Here is a 12,548-nt window from a genome sequence, read left to right on the forward strand (position 1 = left end):
CTCCAAGGTCATGTTCGGGACCCTGCATAAATGGTGCCGACAGATGTTGTTGATCGATAAGGTAATGCAAGCCATACCAGGTCGAGTGCCAGGTTACTTCAGAGGTCACAACTCGTTTGTTTGTGCATCGAAATTGGAGCAGAAAATACGGTCTCGTTTGGCGGATGATTACCAGGTATTGATTGAGTGGTGAATTGTTTGGAGGGTCAGAGCAAGTCTTTGCCATGACTCCATTCTCATCACGTGTTTGGAAACCACTTTATCTTTTGGCCAATCAACACGTCCCGAAGACTACCCACGCCATTCACGCGTCAGTAGGACCATGGAGGACTTTGATGCAGTTGTTTGATGGCATGAGGTACGTATTGCTGCAAGCAGCTATGCTGTTCTGTTCTCTAAGTTTATCGTGTTCCTGATCATATTCCCGGTCTTGGGCTCCTCTCTCAACGCCTGTGCTTATTCAAGCGTATGTATACTTCAGCAAGAGAGTGCCCTCTCAAACACCGGTATAGGTACTGTATGGTACAAGTGGTTCGGCCGTTTCGTCGTAACTTCATGTCATGATACAAATGCACCGTTCAACCCGACAATGCGCTCGCCTCGGTGGTTTAGAATAACGGCTCGGGACTCGAAGGGGAAAAGCGTCCTGGATCATCTCCTGTAACTCTCTGGGATGCCGGGACTTGGACTCCTCCCGCCTTGGTCACTCCATTCCTCCGTCCCATGGACAACAAGTCTTCCTCTTTGGATTTGGCTTTATCCTTCTCCTTTGACTTCCCGCTCGTTTCTCCGGACCTTGCTTCGGGACCAAGATCCAAACTTCCTGTTTCTTCTCTCTTATGCTTAATCAGAAGACTCAATTGGCTCTTCGTCCTAGGAAGTTCCACCGCATCATCGGAAGACTCCTCATCGTCACTAGCAGATGATGATCCTGGCATACTTGGTTGCAATGCTGAAGGGTCAACATTCTCGCCAGGGAATTTGCTTGGTGCCTCCTTGCCTTTCCCCTTATCGTCGTCTTGGGGGGAGTCATCGGCAAAGCGAACCACACTTTTAGTCTTTGACATCCGACTAAGAGCTGGAAGATTGGTGAAGCTGGACAACCTCTTCCGAGCCTCGACAAACTTGCCACGGAAATCGCGTTCGACCAAATCTGAAGAACCTTGTGCAGGTGCAGTGGTTGCCAGGGGAGGCGTCGCTGTCCTTGAATCGACGCTTTGCCAGGAAGAAGCAGTCGGCAACATAAAATTCGCTGCACTTGTTGCGTCTAATGCAAGGAATGGTCAGAATAGAACTAAAGTACGGGAAGAAAAACTTACGCAAAGGATCTGGCAAACCCGGTGGTGGACGTCTTGTACTTGCACGACTCTCGCTAGGGGTGGTCACGTTCTGCGAAGCGAGATCTCTTCGTGGCGTGTCCGGAGGGGCTAGAGGTGACCTTGGAGCATTGGGAGCGGTGGATGTCCTGTGTGAACTCGACTTGCGTCGACCTAATTGTGGCCTCGTTCTAGCCCTCCCCGCGGTTGCTACGACAGGGATCCTCGAGCGACCACCACTAGTGGTCCTGCTCAAGACAGGCCTTGAGGACGAGCCGGACGTGGTATTTGAGGTAGAGCCTGAAGTTCGCTCGGATTGTTGACCTGGCCCGGAAGCCCGCAGAGTTGGCAGGGTGTATTGCACCTCTCGTGTCTCTTGAGTCAAAGATGGAAACCCTTCCAGTCCCTGTGGGATGTTTCGATCTGTTGGTAAACTTGTCTCCGCACTTGGTTGAGGCTCCTCAGCCGATAGTAGCTGAGGCTGTCTTGTGACATCCTGATGCAGCATATTAGTGAAGAAGGAGCAGAACCAGCCGGGGAACGTACCTGTGACTGGGTTGCGCAAGGCAGATGAAGTTCTCCAATCGGAGTCAGATCGAAACCCTGGCTGCACCGACGCCAAAGCTGCATTAGACGAGGAGTTTTCAAGTTGCGAGCAAGCTCTGGATTGCTCCAAACCCTCCAAAAGAGGTTTCGGGATCTTGTGCACGCATCATCTGCCGAGAGATCACTTTGGACGGCGAAGTCTGAGGCTCAAGTCAGCGGCTGTGTGTATCCATATGTAACGCCGGGTCCACTCACGTCTCCAGAACTGGCGCAGTGTATCGGTGTTCTCGGCAAAGGTATCGATATTGCCAAAGACATTCTGATCGACGGCTGCAGTAGTGTTGATGAGTCCTTGCGGTAGAATGGCTGTCATGACATGCGACAATTACTAGTAAGGTGTTCCTCCTCCAGCTCCAAAATTCCGAATTTCAACCGCAACAGAACAGAATGGCGACCACATGTCCTTGAGTTACCTGCATTGGCAGCAAGCGATGGTGGTGACAATGTCCGGCAAGAGAGGTGGACAGGTGAAGAAGGCGGGCAGCAGCGACGCAGTTTGCCTGCCGCAGCAGGTGCGAGGTGAAGTGAAGGAAACAACCCAGGCTTGTACCAAAGGTCGGTGAGGGCGAATTTGTATTATGGATGAACAACAAGTGGGATATTTTACTCCTCTAGTGGCAAATGACCTTGATCAAGTTGTCGGTAGCGTGGCTGGAATACGAAAACTGGCTCGGATCGGTGGAAATGAGCTGGCAATGGCTGCTGCCGTGGACAAGTGACCGCTTGGATGATTTCTCTCACGGGTTCTGGAGGGCTTGTGGAATGGATAGACAGGATCCGCCACGAATGCCTAAACGGACGGTGACCAGTCAACAAAGTGCGCGGAAGACGGCCGTTGGGTAGAACCGGAAGTCTGACTCCAAGCTTTCCGCCCTTCGGCTAGGGGCTGCGGTCAGAGATAAATGGGATGCGACTTGTGGTGTAGTCGCAAGGGGAGGACTGAGAGGAATCGACTGGCATACCCGGGAGACCTGCTGGCTCTGGCGAAACATGCGCTGGCAATTGTCGTGCACGGAAGACGAGAGGTTTGGACCCAACGAGGTCAAGGAATAGAAATAGAATCCGGGAAGAGGAGAGGAGTGAGCGTTGGAAGGAGTTTGAGTGGATGAAAGGGCAGTCAGCCGACCAGAGACGAGGCCCGAGGTAGACAGGGTGGAAGCGGATGATGGCAGAGCCAATGCAGGTACACAACGTCGTGTTGCAGGACTGAAGTAGCAGGGGATCAATAGAGTCGCAGTGGGAAAATGTCTTCACTCTTTTTTTTCGCACATCAAAGAGACCGAGGGGGTTCTGTGGACGGGGTAAGCGAAGGCCTGGAATGATGTGACAAGGCTAGACAATGTCATAGCCACGATCCGCCTTGGTCATTCGTGAGATGGAGACTTCGTGGATGAAAAAAGAGACCCAGAAAAGGAGTGGGGGGAGGTGACATGGACAGTATCATTGGATCACGAGGTGGAAGATGGAGTATCTGATACAACGAGAGACTGATGACAGGACCGGGTAGCAGCTTAGCTCGATTGGATGGCGATGCTATATGGAATTCAAGGCTCGACGGGAGAGAAGTAGTCAGGGAATAAGTGGAGTATTGGGACTTCTCAATCTTCATCATTGTGTGATGCCATCATGGACTCTGAAGCTATCAGCGTGGAGGTCTACCTAGGTACTCTCCCGTCGGCAGAAACCAGCAGTGAGCGTGGGGAGAAATGATTCTGTCGACAGCTTGATTGTTGTAAGTCGGATATACAAACGAGCAAGGATAGCCATCGGGGCTAGGAGGCTCAGAAATGCTCACCGCTCATTAGGTATGTGTTTGAAAAGAAGCAAGCAAAGGCGAGAGAAGCGAGTACCTCATGTTGTTGGTGGAAACAGGGAACAGGGATGAACAAAAAAAGGTGGAACCGACCGCCCGAGCGACCAGAAAAGTCGAGAACATTAACTAGAAGGGTTGAGATCTGTCTCGTAGATCGACCTGCCGACCATGAGGGAAACTTCCAAGAATTTGGGCTCACTAAGGTACCCTACTAGGTACCTAGGTAAGCAAAGGCGATAGTGGGCGATGCACTCGAAACATCGAGGCCAGGCTTGGATCTCGGCGCCATGAATGCTGGCGGTCTCGAAGACGTGGTGTGCGTAAAGTGAGCATAACACATGAGTTGCTCACGTTGCTGCACCAGAATTGCAAGAGAGATACGGAGTACTGCGCACCCACTGTGTGTGTGGCCGGGTCCCCCAGTTGGGTATCTCTATGTGCTCTATTTCCCATCTAGGCACTATTGGGCAAGTACTTAGGTACCTAAGTACCTAAGGTAAGTACCTAGGTACCCGTTCGAGGTGAGCAATTAACGTCGACTCCTGCCCGGAGTCAATCAAGCAATTTCACTTGCCCTCCACCACATGAGTAACCACATGAGTAACGTGCACTGTAACTCGTATGTCATAGGCAACTTCTATTCTATTCCAACAGAACCACTGCATCTCAACGGTTTCAAGGTTACACACCTCCCCCCAGCGCCATTCTCGACTTGGTCAATCATTGTCCATGTGATACGAATGGCCCCAGCCTCACGTTGAGAGCCTGTCCACCTCCCACACCTTCAACCATACTAAACCTCTACCGACATATCATTGCCGACATATCCCACGTTTTCAGGCAACGCCACTTCCATGTTACCGGGTCCCGTGAAGAGGACTTGGCTTGCGATGCAGGGATCGGGAAGATCCCAGAGATGCGACGACTAGTAACTAGGCCTGTTGTTGCACAAGACGGACACTGCTCGTAAACAATGAATTATCCGGTTGCTGACAACCCGGCCTCCGCTTGTGAAACCGGAAATATGCATCTCCCACGTCCAAGGTATTGCGCTACCCATGATCAGAAGGTGTTGTTATCTCAAGACGCCCGAAAAGGAAAGAAAGCTCTAGGTAGCGTACCCAAACACAACCAGGGCACTCGTACGTGAGGCGAGATGATGGATTTCCTCGGCGATGCCCGCCGCGTGCCGCCGCCAATCTTTTCTCAATGTGGTCGACTTAGGCTATGCGAAGAGCAACGGCTGTCGCCAAATGCCCATGAAACATTGAACATCTGCATATGCGCCGGCGGATACAGTCGTCGCAGATAGGGAGCCGAGTCTCCGTCTCGGTTTCCGTCCTCGGTAGTGTCCTGGTCTGGTCTGGCCTTTTGTCAAGTCAACAACATGTGACACCTCCTCCCCCTTGTCCTGACTGTAGGATGATTGGGCACTTGTCATATTTGATACCAAACGTCAAGGAACACCCTGCAATTGCTTCCAGACCGAATGTCCTGATATGCAGGTTGCGGGCATCAAATCAGTTGCTCTTCCCTTCTCCATCCATTAACCTCAATCTCGTCTCTCATCACCCTCATCGGTACAACAACCAAGGACATCAGACCAGTCGTCTCCTTTGCACCATCTATAATACTACGGACCTTGTGATTTGCGATACGGACGAAAGTATTCAGCAATCCTGCTGTCTCTGGGCTCAGCTTATCTACTTCATACCTAGGCCCTGATGGCGGTCACATTCACCACCTTTGGATACGTAGGATCCATTCGTCGTTGCCGCGTCCGGAACATACCACCTCGTGATCCAACTGAAAGTTTTGTTCGTTGGCAGCCAATTGTTTGTCCAATTCGCGGGTGGTCGCATATTGGCTGGTTGAACAAGGATCTGGAAGCATCCATCCCTACTGCTGTTTGCGTTCGGCCCGTAGATGTTATCGCCGTATGGATAGGTGAGATTGTAAGTACGGTCGCCAACCTCAAAGCGATTAAGCTCGTTCGCAATAAGGTATTGATCTGCACCATAGACAGTGAGAGACCAGAAGCCTGAGCTTTGGAGCTTTGGCTTGCCGGAAAACGTGACGAGAAGAGACTGGTTGGGCTCAAGTTGGAATTGAGATGTAAAGCCGAGAGATTTGTAGCCTGGATATAATGTTTGACGGACGGTCTGCCGCTGGTAGCCTGCTAGAGCAACATAAACTGCCGAAGCGTAGTGCGTTCCGAAGTTGCCTTGATATGAAGGCACCGACAGCTGCCAGTCATTGCCCTGTGAACGAATATGGAGGGGTTCTCGACGTCCGCTGTGATTGAGGCGTTGGCTATGACGGCCGCCAGCGTGAGATTAAGGTTCGCAGGTGGTTGGTAGTGACCGTCATAGAGACCGGCAGAGGACAGGATGGACGCAACGCGGTACCGTTCGGAGTAGATTTGCGGTTGAGTATAGGGGATGATGCGAGCTGCGAACTGGAGTTGCTGAGAAGGGCGCCTTGTATGCCAAGAAGAGAGTTGTTGAGGGCCAGTGGTTGGAGGGATGGGGCAGGTTTGGTGTTGGCCTGTAAGGGTGCTGCACGGGCGATCTGGGTCAACTTGGAGGCATTCTGGTAGGTGTGGACGGCATTAAAGGTCTTCTGTCGTGTTATGAAGAAGAAGGAGACGGATGAACAGGGTGCCGCAAGATCCTGGAAGGTTGACAACACCCTGATAGGCGGATGAGTTGAAGGTGCGTGTATCGTTGCTGTACCCCGGTGGCACGAAGACGTCGTCAGCCCGCCTGATCAAATAATTCCCTGCCTTGTTACCATTGACGACGCCGGTTTCGGCCTGGTTGTTGCCAAATCTGAACCTTTGTCAGTAGCTAGGTATTGACGTTCTAGAACTAGTAGCCTACGGATCGTAGACCGGATAGACCCAGTATCTTCCATCAGTAATGTTGGGCACGGTGAGCACGACGTCACTCTTGGACAAATCAAGCACGACTCGGGAGTACAGTGTATCGACATTAGGCTTGATGACGCCTGGATCTCCTGGCGAAGCTAGATTGGTCTGGTGGAAGATGGTGTTGACAGTATGATTACGAAGGACACCACCAGCCCAGCTCGCGAATATCGCCAGCGGATATGTATACTTCCAAGCTTCAGTCTCTCCACCTCGTAGATGGATTGAGCACTCACGATCAAAGACCAGGCTGTTGCGTTGAGCACTCCAGTGGGATTTTGATCAACATTAATGACAGGCGTTCCATTGCTGGCATTGGATAGCCTCTTGATGGATCTACGTCTGACATCTCCAAAATGCGTCTCTGAGTTCACGGTAGTGGTGCACAATAAAGCAAGGCAAGCACAGAAAGTGAGTAACCGCATGTTGGGAGTTTGCGAATCTGCATCATGACAAATGGCTTACTGTCTGGACCTCGCTTAAGTATATATACTCGCGACTCATTCAGTGATTCTACTAGAGACCTTTGTGAGTGAAGTCCATACTGTGTGGTTGGAGAAGACGTTGTACCATCCTGATCAAAATAACGACATTGCTGTATACCTACCTAGGTATGTCACAGTGACGTGAAGAATACCAAGTAGGCAAAAGAACAAAGGTTGAGAAAGAAAAGATGTCATTTGCCAAGGGATCGCTCGCTTCCTCTTCGCTTCGCCTCGCTACAACCAATCTAACGGAACGTCAGCACACTCCTCATATCACCTGCTCAACAATCCAGTACAAAGACAGTACAGTTCGGGACATATAAGATTGACATTAGCCTCTGGTGTTGTATCGGCATCGGGAAGAAACATCCTCACCTCTAGCCTCCACTTGTCAACCTCCCCTCATTCCAATTGATACGGCAGTATCGGGCCATCGTATTCCATCATGATCAAAGGTAGTTGCGCATGCGGGCGCATTCGGTATCAAACTCAAGCTCAGCCTCTCGCAGTGAACGGCTGCCATTGCGGGACTTGCCAAAGACTTTCTGGTGGTCCATTTCTGGCCTTTGTAGACTTCGCAGCCTCACAACTTGAATGGACACAACAACCGGACACGTGGACGTGCAGTGATATTGCTCAGCGAGGACACTGCAAGCAATGCGGCTCAAGCATAAGCATGGTATATCACTTTGAGAATGATCGGATCGGGATCTGTATGGGGACTGTGGTTGAAGCTGATCCGCCTCTGCCCGGAATCCAAGTTCACATCTTCCTGAAGGACAAGGCACCATGGTTTGTCCTTCCAGACGATTCTGCAGGGAGATGGGAGGGATTCAGTCCTGGTTACGATGAAAAGATCGAGAAGTGGAAGGCGGGAAAGAATGAAGATTAATAGGAAGAAATGGCAATGACAGTCGGTCGAGACAAGGACAGAGCAAAAAGGCTCTAGAAGCAAACAAGTACGTACGACACTTACAAACTTCACTTCTTCACTTGTCTCTTGCCAGCTTTTGGGCCTTCAATTCTTTCTGCCTCACACATCCCTCACTTGAATTATAACTCACCTTCTCAACCGCCCTCTACATCTCTACACCGCCAAATTATATCGCGCCTCTTCAGCTTCTCACTTGCCCTTCTCCACCAGCAATCACCATCCCACATCGTCTGACTTTCCGCATCATGTCGGACCGTCCTCCCTCAAGAGAGTCATCTTTGGCGCCATTGCAACAGAAACATATTTGCTCTCCTTCCTACTCGATGGCGGCCTCGTCGAGACTTCAACCTCACCACCGTGGTCACCCTTGGTCGACATCTACTCGACATAGCAGCAATCCCATCGCCCGCAGCCCTCTACAGCAATCCTTTCCGGCATATTCAAATTCAACCTCTGCTCCAACTTCACCACCCATGCAAGAAACTCCCTCTCGCCGTTCTCGCACAAGCGAGCCAGAAGGTCGCAAGAGAGGTGAATCTCGGTCTTCTTCTGTCCCTATTGTCGTCCGTAACCCTCAGGGAGAAGAAGAATCTGAAGAGAAAGTCAGGGCCCAATCACGCACTCAACCTCACTCCCGCGAACCCTCACCATCTCCTCACTCCAGCGAAGATGGCCCAAAAACACCCAACAGCCACAGCCACAGCCGCCGCTCAGTCAAACATTTGACCTGCTTCTGGTGGTGGGAGAAGGGCCACTGCCGCTTTTCTGACGACGAATGTCTCTATTCTCACTACGACACTGGCCATCATACTTCTGCTCCTAGGCAAGTCGTTCCAGGCGAGCCGGCCAAAGCTGGCAAGTCACTCGAACGTGAACTGAACAAATTGGGAATACACCACCGCTCCAGTACCTCATTGTCGTCTTTCAACCATACCCACGGCACCGGCACTGGTTCTTCAAGCGTCGCAGACTCCTCTCGACCAGTCTCTCCTTCACCTTTTGGTGGAGACCGCTCCAGCAGCCGCCCAGCTACCCCTGCCTCCATGGAAATCGGCCAAGTCGCTCAGCTCAGATCTGACAATGACTTCCTGCGCACCTTGGTCCAGCAGACCCAGCATGAAAAGGCAACTCTTGTCGAAGTTATCGAGTCACTCAAGAAGGAAAAGACCCAGCTGCAGTCTCAATCTGAAACCATGTCTACCGAACGAGCCAATCTTCTACACGAGCGCGAAATCCTCCACGCCACGATCAAGAAGCTGCAATTTGCCAATACTGACACCGTGTATATCCCAGGACGGTCTCCCGCTCCTGGTCTCGCACCATTTCAGTCTCCCTGGGGCGCAGTCGGAAGCCGTCGAGCTAGCCCTGCCGATAATGCAAACCCAAGACCCATGAACGGAGATCAGCGACAGCCGATGAACATGAACATGAGCATGAATGGGCATGGCTATGGCAACAACGTCGGTACATCCGCATACAATCCTAATGCGACGCCTTATGCACCAGATACCCGCTTCACAGGTGCGGCCAACGAAGCTGCAGGTGAAAAGCTGAAGAACGTATTGAGAAACCTTGGACCAGGCTTTTGAACATACCATCACCCACTTGCACAAAGATATCAGAGGAGGTGCCAAACTCAAAAAAAGAGTCGGATTTGCGTGATCAAGGTCTCCAGGACTACGCCATCGGCGACTGAGTCTGAATGAGGAATGCAGCTGAAATGAAATGATCCAGACTGCCAAAAACCAAACACCAAAACTCAACCCAGCAACAAACACGGTCACCCTATGTCGATGTACAGTGCTCTCTGCGAAAACGACCGCTCTTTACTTGTTCTTCCCCTAATGTTCCCAGACGAACCTTGTCAACCCCTGTAACAATCAAGGGGTTCGCAAGAAAATGTTTCCCCCGAAACAACACGAAAAGTCTTTTACAATTCATGTCATACTCGGATGCGCTTCGTCAGATTTACAGCAGTCCCGATTGGATGGAGCTGACGGCCCAAAAATGTGGAGAGAAAGATTGCGACTGAGATGACCGCCCTACGAGCTGAGAGATGGGAGAGATGGGAGCCGGCTACATTTCAAGAACAGTTATAGCTGAAACTTGAGTGTGAGCTTGGATAATCATAATCAGACGACGGAACACAGCACCGACAGACACGGAGACAGAAAGACAGACAAAAAGTAAATACTCCCCCCTAATACTAAGTGGTTTTATCATATCATATGGTTCTCTGCTCGCTGACCCGTTCGTTCGTTCGTTCGTGAGATATTTCATGGCTAAGCCTACCTAGGTATGAACAATATGAAGGGAAGTCGAAGTAGATTCAGAACGTGCTCTGCGCCAACCGACTCGCCGCATTTCTCGCATCGACACGATCATCATCCTCGTCCTCCTTCAGACTGGCGCCTGTAGCACTCCTAGGCCTACCAGCCGCGGCGGCACCACCAGCCTGACCCTGTCCATCGGTGCCATTCTCATCGATCTCGGGAATGCTGCCCGGGCCGAAACTGCCACTCAGACTCCTAGTCATGGCGTCCCTGCTGCGCGGCACGCCGCTCCAGGCATCGCCCTTGGCGCCCTGGCTGCTGGCCATACTGACCCTTCTGACAACGGGGTGACTCTCTCGTCCAAGCCTGCTCAGCCCGCCACTTGCGTCGATCGCGCGGACGTCCGGCCTGACGCTCTCCAGGGTCGCGAGGGTACGGCGCTCCGCTTCGATCTGGCGCAGCACATACTCTCTGAGGCTGAACATGAATTCGTTGCTCGTGCGGTCGAACCAGCGTCGCTTCTCCATCAACAGGTTCGCCGTGACGCGCTGGGATTTGGAACGCAGGTAGTTCTCCTGGCTCATGGCCTCGTCGAGCGAGGAGATGGCTTCGTCGACTTTGTCCCTGCGAACGTTCGAGCTACTCTTGAGGCGTTGGACGGCATTCTCTTTGCTGCGCCGGGACGCTTCGGCCTGCACGAGCTCGCGCAGAAGGATGTGCCGATTCGTCAGGGTTTCCTTAACAATGAAGGCGTCTGAGGAATGATAGGCTAGCGAGTCGCCGAGCGTGGTGGCTTCTGCGGTCCCTTGTGCTGCGTGGTAGTCGCCGCAAGTTTGGATGATACGGCCAAGTTTGCGGTATGCCGTTGACAGACCTGCGTGGGTCTCTTGGACATGCATCTGGCCGAGCTTCTCGCCCAAGGACGATTCTGCAAGACCGAGAGCTGAATGTTGTCAGCAGATTACACCTAGAGTTGCGGGAAGGGGGACCTACATCTCCTTGATTTCACGACCTTCTCGAGCTTCTGGCTTGTATCGAGCGACCCGAGATAGAACATCTTAACCACCGGCCTGGCTTCATGGAGTTCAGGTGTATCATCTGGCGGGGGCGCAAACTGCTTCAAGACCTTCCGACGCACGCCTGTGGCGGGCTGCTTCATCCTCACGACAGGCGAGTATCCAAAGTCACTTTCGACAAAGAACACCATCTCTTCATCACGCATCAGCACGTCGTTACTGCAGACACAGTTCAACCATCTCTGTATAGAATTCTTGACTCGAACTTCATCTTCATCGGTTCCTGCGCCCGCCGAAGTTATGCTGGGAGGGACAGCGGGCACAAGGGCTTCGGGGTTGGCAGATATTAGATGGTCGGCCAGCTTGACGAACTCTGAGTGTGTTCGGCGGACATCACGGAATTGGGTGGTTCGGAATCTGGGTAAATTGGTCTTGTAAAGCTGTCAGCACGAAGTTCTGCTAGAGCGCAGGCGAGGGAAACGGACATAGACGTCAAATCGGATGACTGGGTCTTTGCGGCCTGTCCTTTCAAGAGCTGTCACTTTTGCTTGCAGTCTATACTGAGGTACAGGTCTTTGTGGCTTTGTGCCGTGATATCTGGCCGCCTGAGGCCGCGGTTGAGCTTGACCAGCCGGTTGTTGACCTGATGCTGGCGCCTGACCATCCTGTGAAACAGACTGCGCTCTATCCGGTGATCCTGGCGTGGGCTGTGGATCTGGGGATTCTGCCGTAGTCGTAGCAGCCACACCGGCGGGTAGGTAAGGAGAGTCTGGAATGCTATCTTGCGATTGATTGTGGGAATGGCCTCGGAAGGGAGCAGGCGATTCGGGAGAAGCTGCAGCGTTGGGAAAGGCTCTGTCTGCGCGAGGGGATGACGAGCCCCAAGGAGACGCACCATGGAGAGCATCAGCTTCCGAGGAGACAACTGAATAGTCCATTGTAATGTCTGTAGTTGTAGCGCAAAGATGTGAACGCTACAGACTCCAGAATGGACAAATCGAAGAGTTGAGCGGGGAGACGGAGTCCAGTATCTCCGGCACCGGTCACGATTGGCTGGAACGAGCCATCACGAGCTCTCTTTCAAGAACCGCTTCGCCGCTGAGTTTTCGTCCATTCCAGGTTGATATCTGGTATCAATTGTTTCAGTCGCTCATTACAAGCCCTTTGTCTGCTCTG

General features: G+C 52.1%; 4 protein-coding genes across 4 annotated transcripts; 1 reads left to right on the forward strand and 3 right to left on the reverse strand.

The window, feature by feature from the left end:
* Positions 1-608: 608 nt before the first annotated feature.
* Positions 609-2,235, reverse strand: PV05_10542 (uncharacterized protein; the record flags this gene model as incomplete). Its single annotated transcript, XM_013456990.1, has 4 exons — positions 609-1,267; positions 1,320-1,812; positions 1,863-2,062; positions 2,118-2,235. 4 exons carry the CDS (start codon positions 2,233-2,235, stop codon positions 609-611), a joined length of 1,470 nt encoding a protein of 489 aa, XP_013312444.1.
* A 3,203-nt stretch (positions 2,236-5,438) lies between these two features.
* On the reverse strand, positions 5,439-7,089 carry PV05_10543 (uncharacterized protein; the record flags this gene model as incomplete). Its single annotated transcript, XM_013456991.1, has 5 exons — positions 5,439-5,929; positions 5,980-6,293; positions 6,393-6,566; positions 6,618-6,853; positions 6,901-7,089. 5 exons carry the CDS (start codon positions 7,087-7,089, stop codon positions 5,439-5,441), a joined length of 1,404 nt encoding a protein of 467 aa, XP_013312445.1.
* Positions 7,090-8,328: 1,239 nt separating this feature from the next.
* Positions 8,329-10,292, forward strand: PV05_10544 (uncharacterized protein; the record flags this gene model as incomplete). The annotated part of the gene is made up of 1 exon (XM_013456992.1): positions 8,329-10,292. The coding sequence occupies one exon, from the start codon at positions 8,329-8,331 to the stop codon at positions 9,670-9,672; it is 1,344 nt and encodes a 447-aa protein (XP_013312446.1). The 3' UTR covers positions 9,673-10,292.
* On the reverse strand, positions 10,254-12,340 carry PV05_10545 (uncharacterized protein). Its single transcript, XM_013456993.1, has 3 exons — positions 11,858-12,340; positions 11,350-11,803; positions 10,254-11,299 (listed from the first exon to the last, which is right to left on the reverse strand). The coding sequence occupies exons 1-3, from the start codon at positions 12,308-12,310 to the stop codon at positions 10,413-10,415; spliced, it is 1,794 nt and encodes a 597-aa protein (XP_013312447.1). The 5' UTR covers positions 12,311-12,340; the 3' UTR covers positions 10,254-10,412.
* Positions 12,341-12,548: the final 208 nt, after the last annotated feature.

Source organism: Exophiala xenobiotica (assembly GCF_000835505.1).
Source record: "Exophiala xenobiotica strain CBS 118157 unplaced genomic scaffold supercont1.6, whole genome shotgun sequence".
NCBI classification, from domain to species: Eukaryota; Fungi; Ascomycota; class Eurotiomycetes; order Chaetothyriales; family Herpotrichiellaceae; genus Exophiala; species Exophiala xenobiotica.

Coding starts and splice junctions, on each gene's coding strand:
- PV05_10545 (XM_013456993.1), bottom strand. CDS start 12,310: ATGGACTATTCAGTTGTCTCCTCGGAAGCTGATGCTCTCCATGGTGCG. Junction 11,804..11,857: donor TCATCCGATTTGACGTCTAT/GTCCGTTTCCCT, acceptor CAGCTTTACAAG/ACCAATTTACCCAGATTCCG. Junction 11,300..11,349: donor GGTCGTGAAATCAAGGAGAT/GTAGGTCCCCCT, acceptor GACAACATTCAG/CTCTCGGTCTTGCAGAATCG.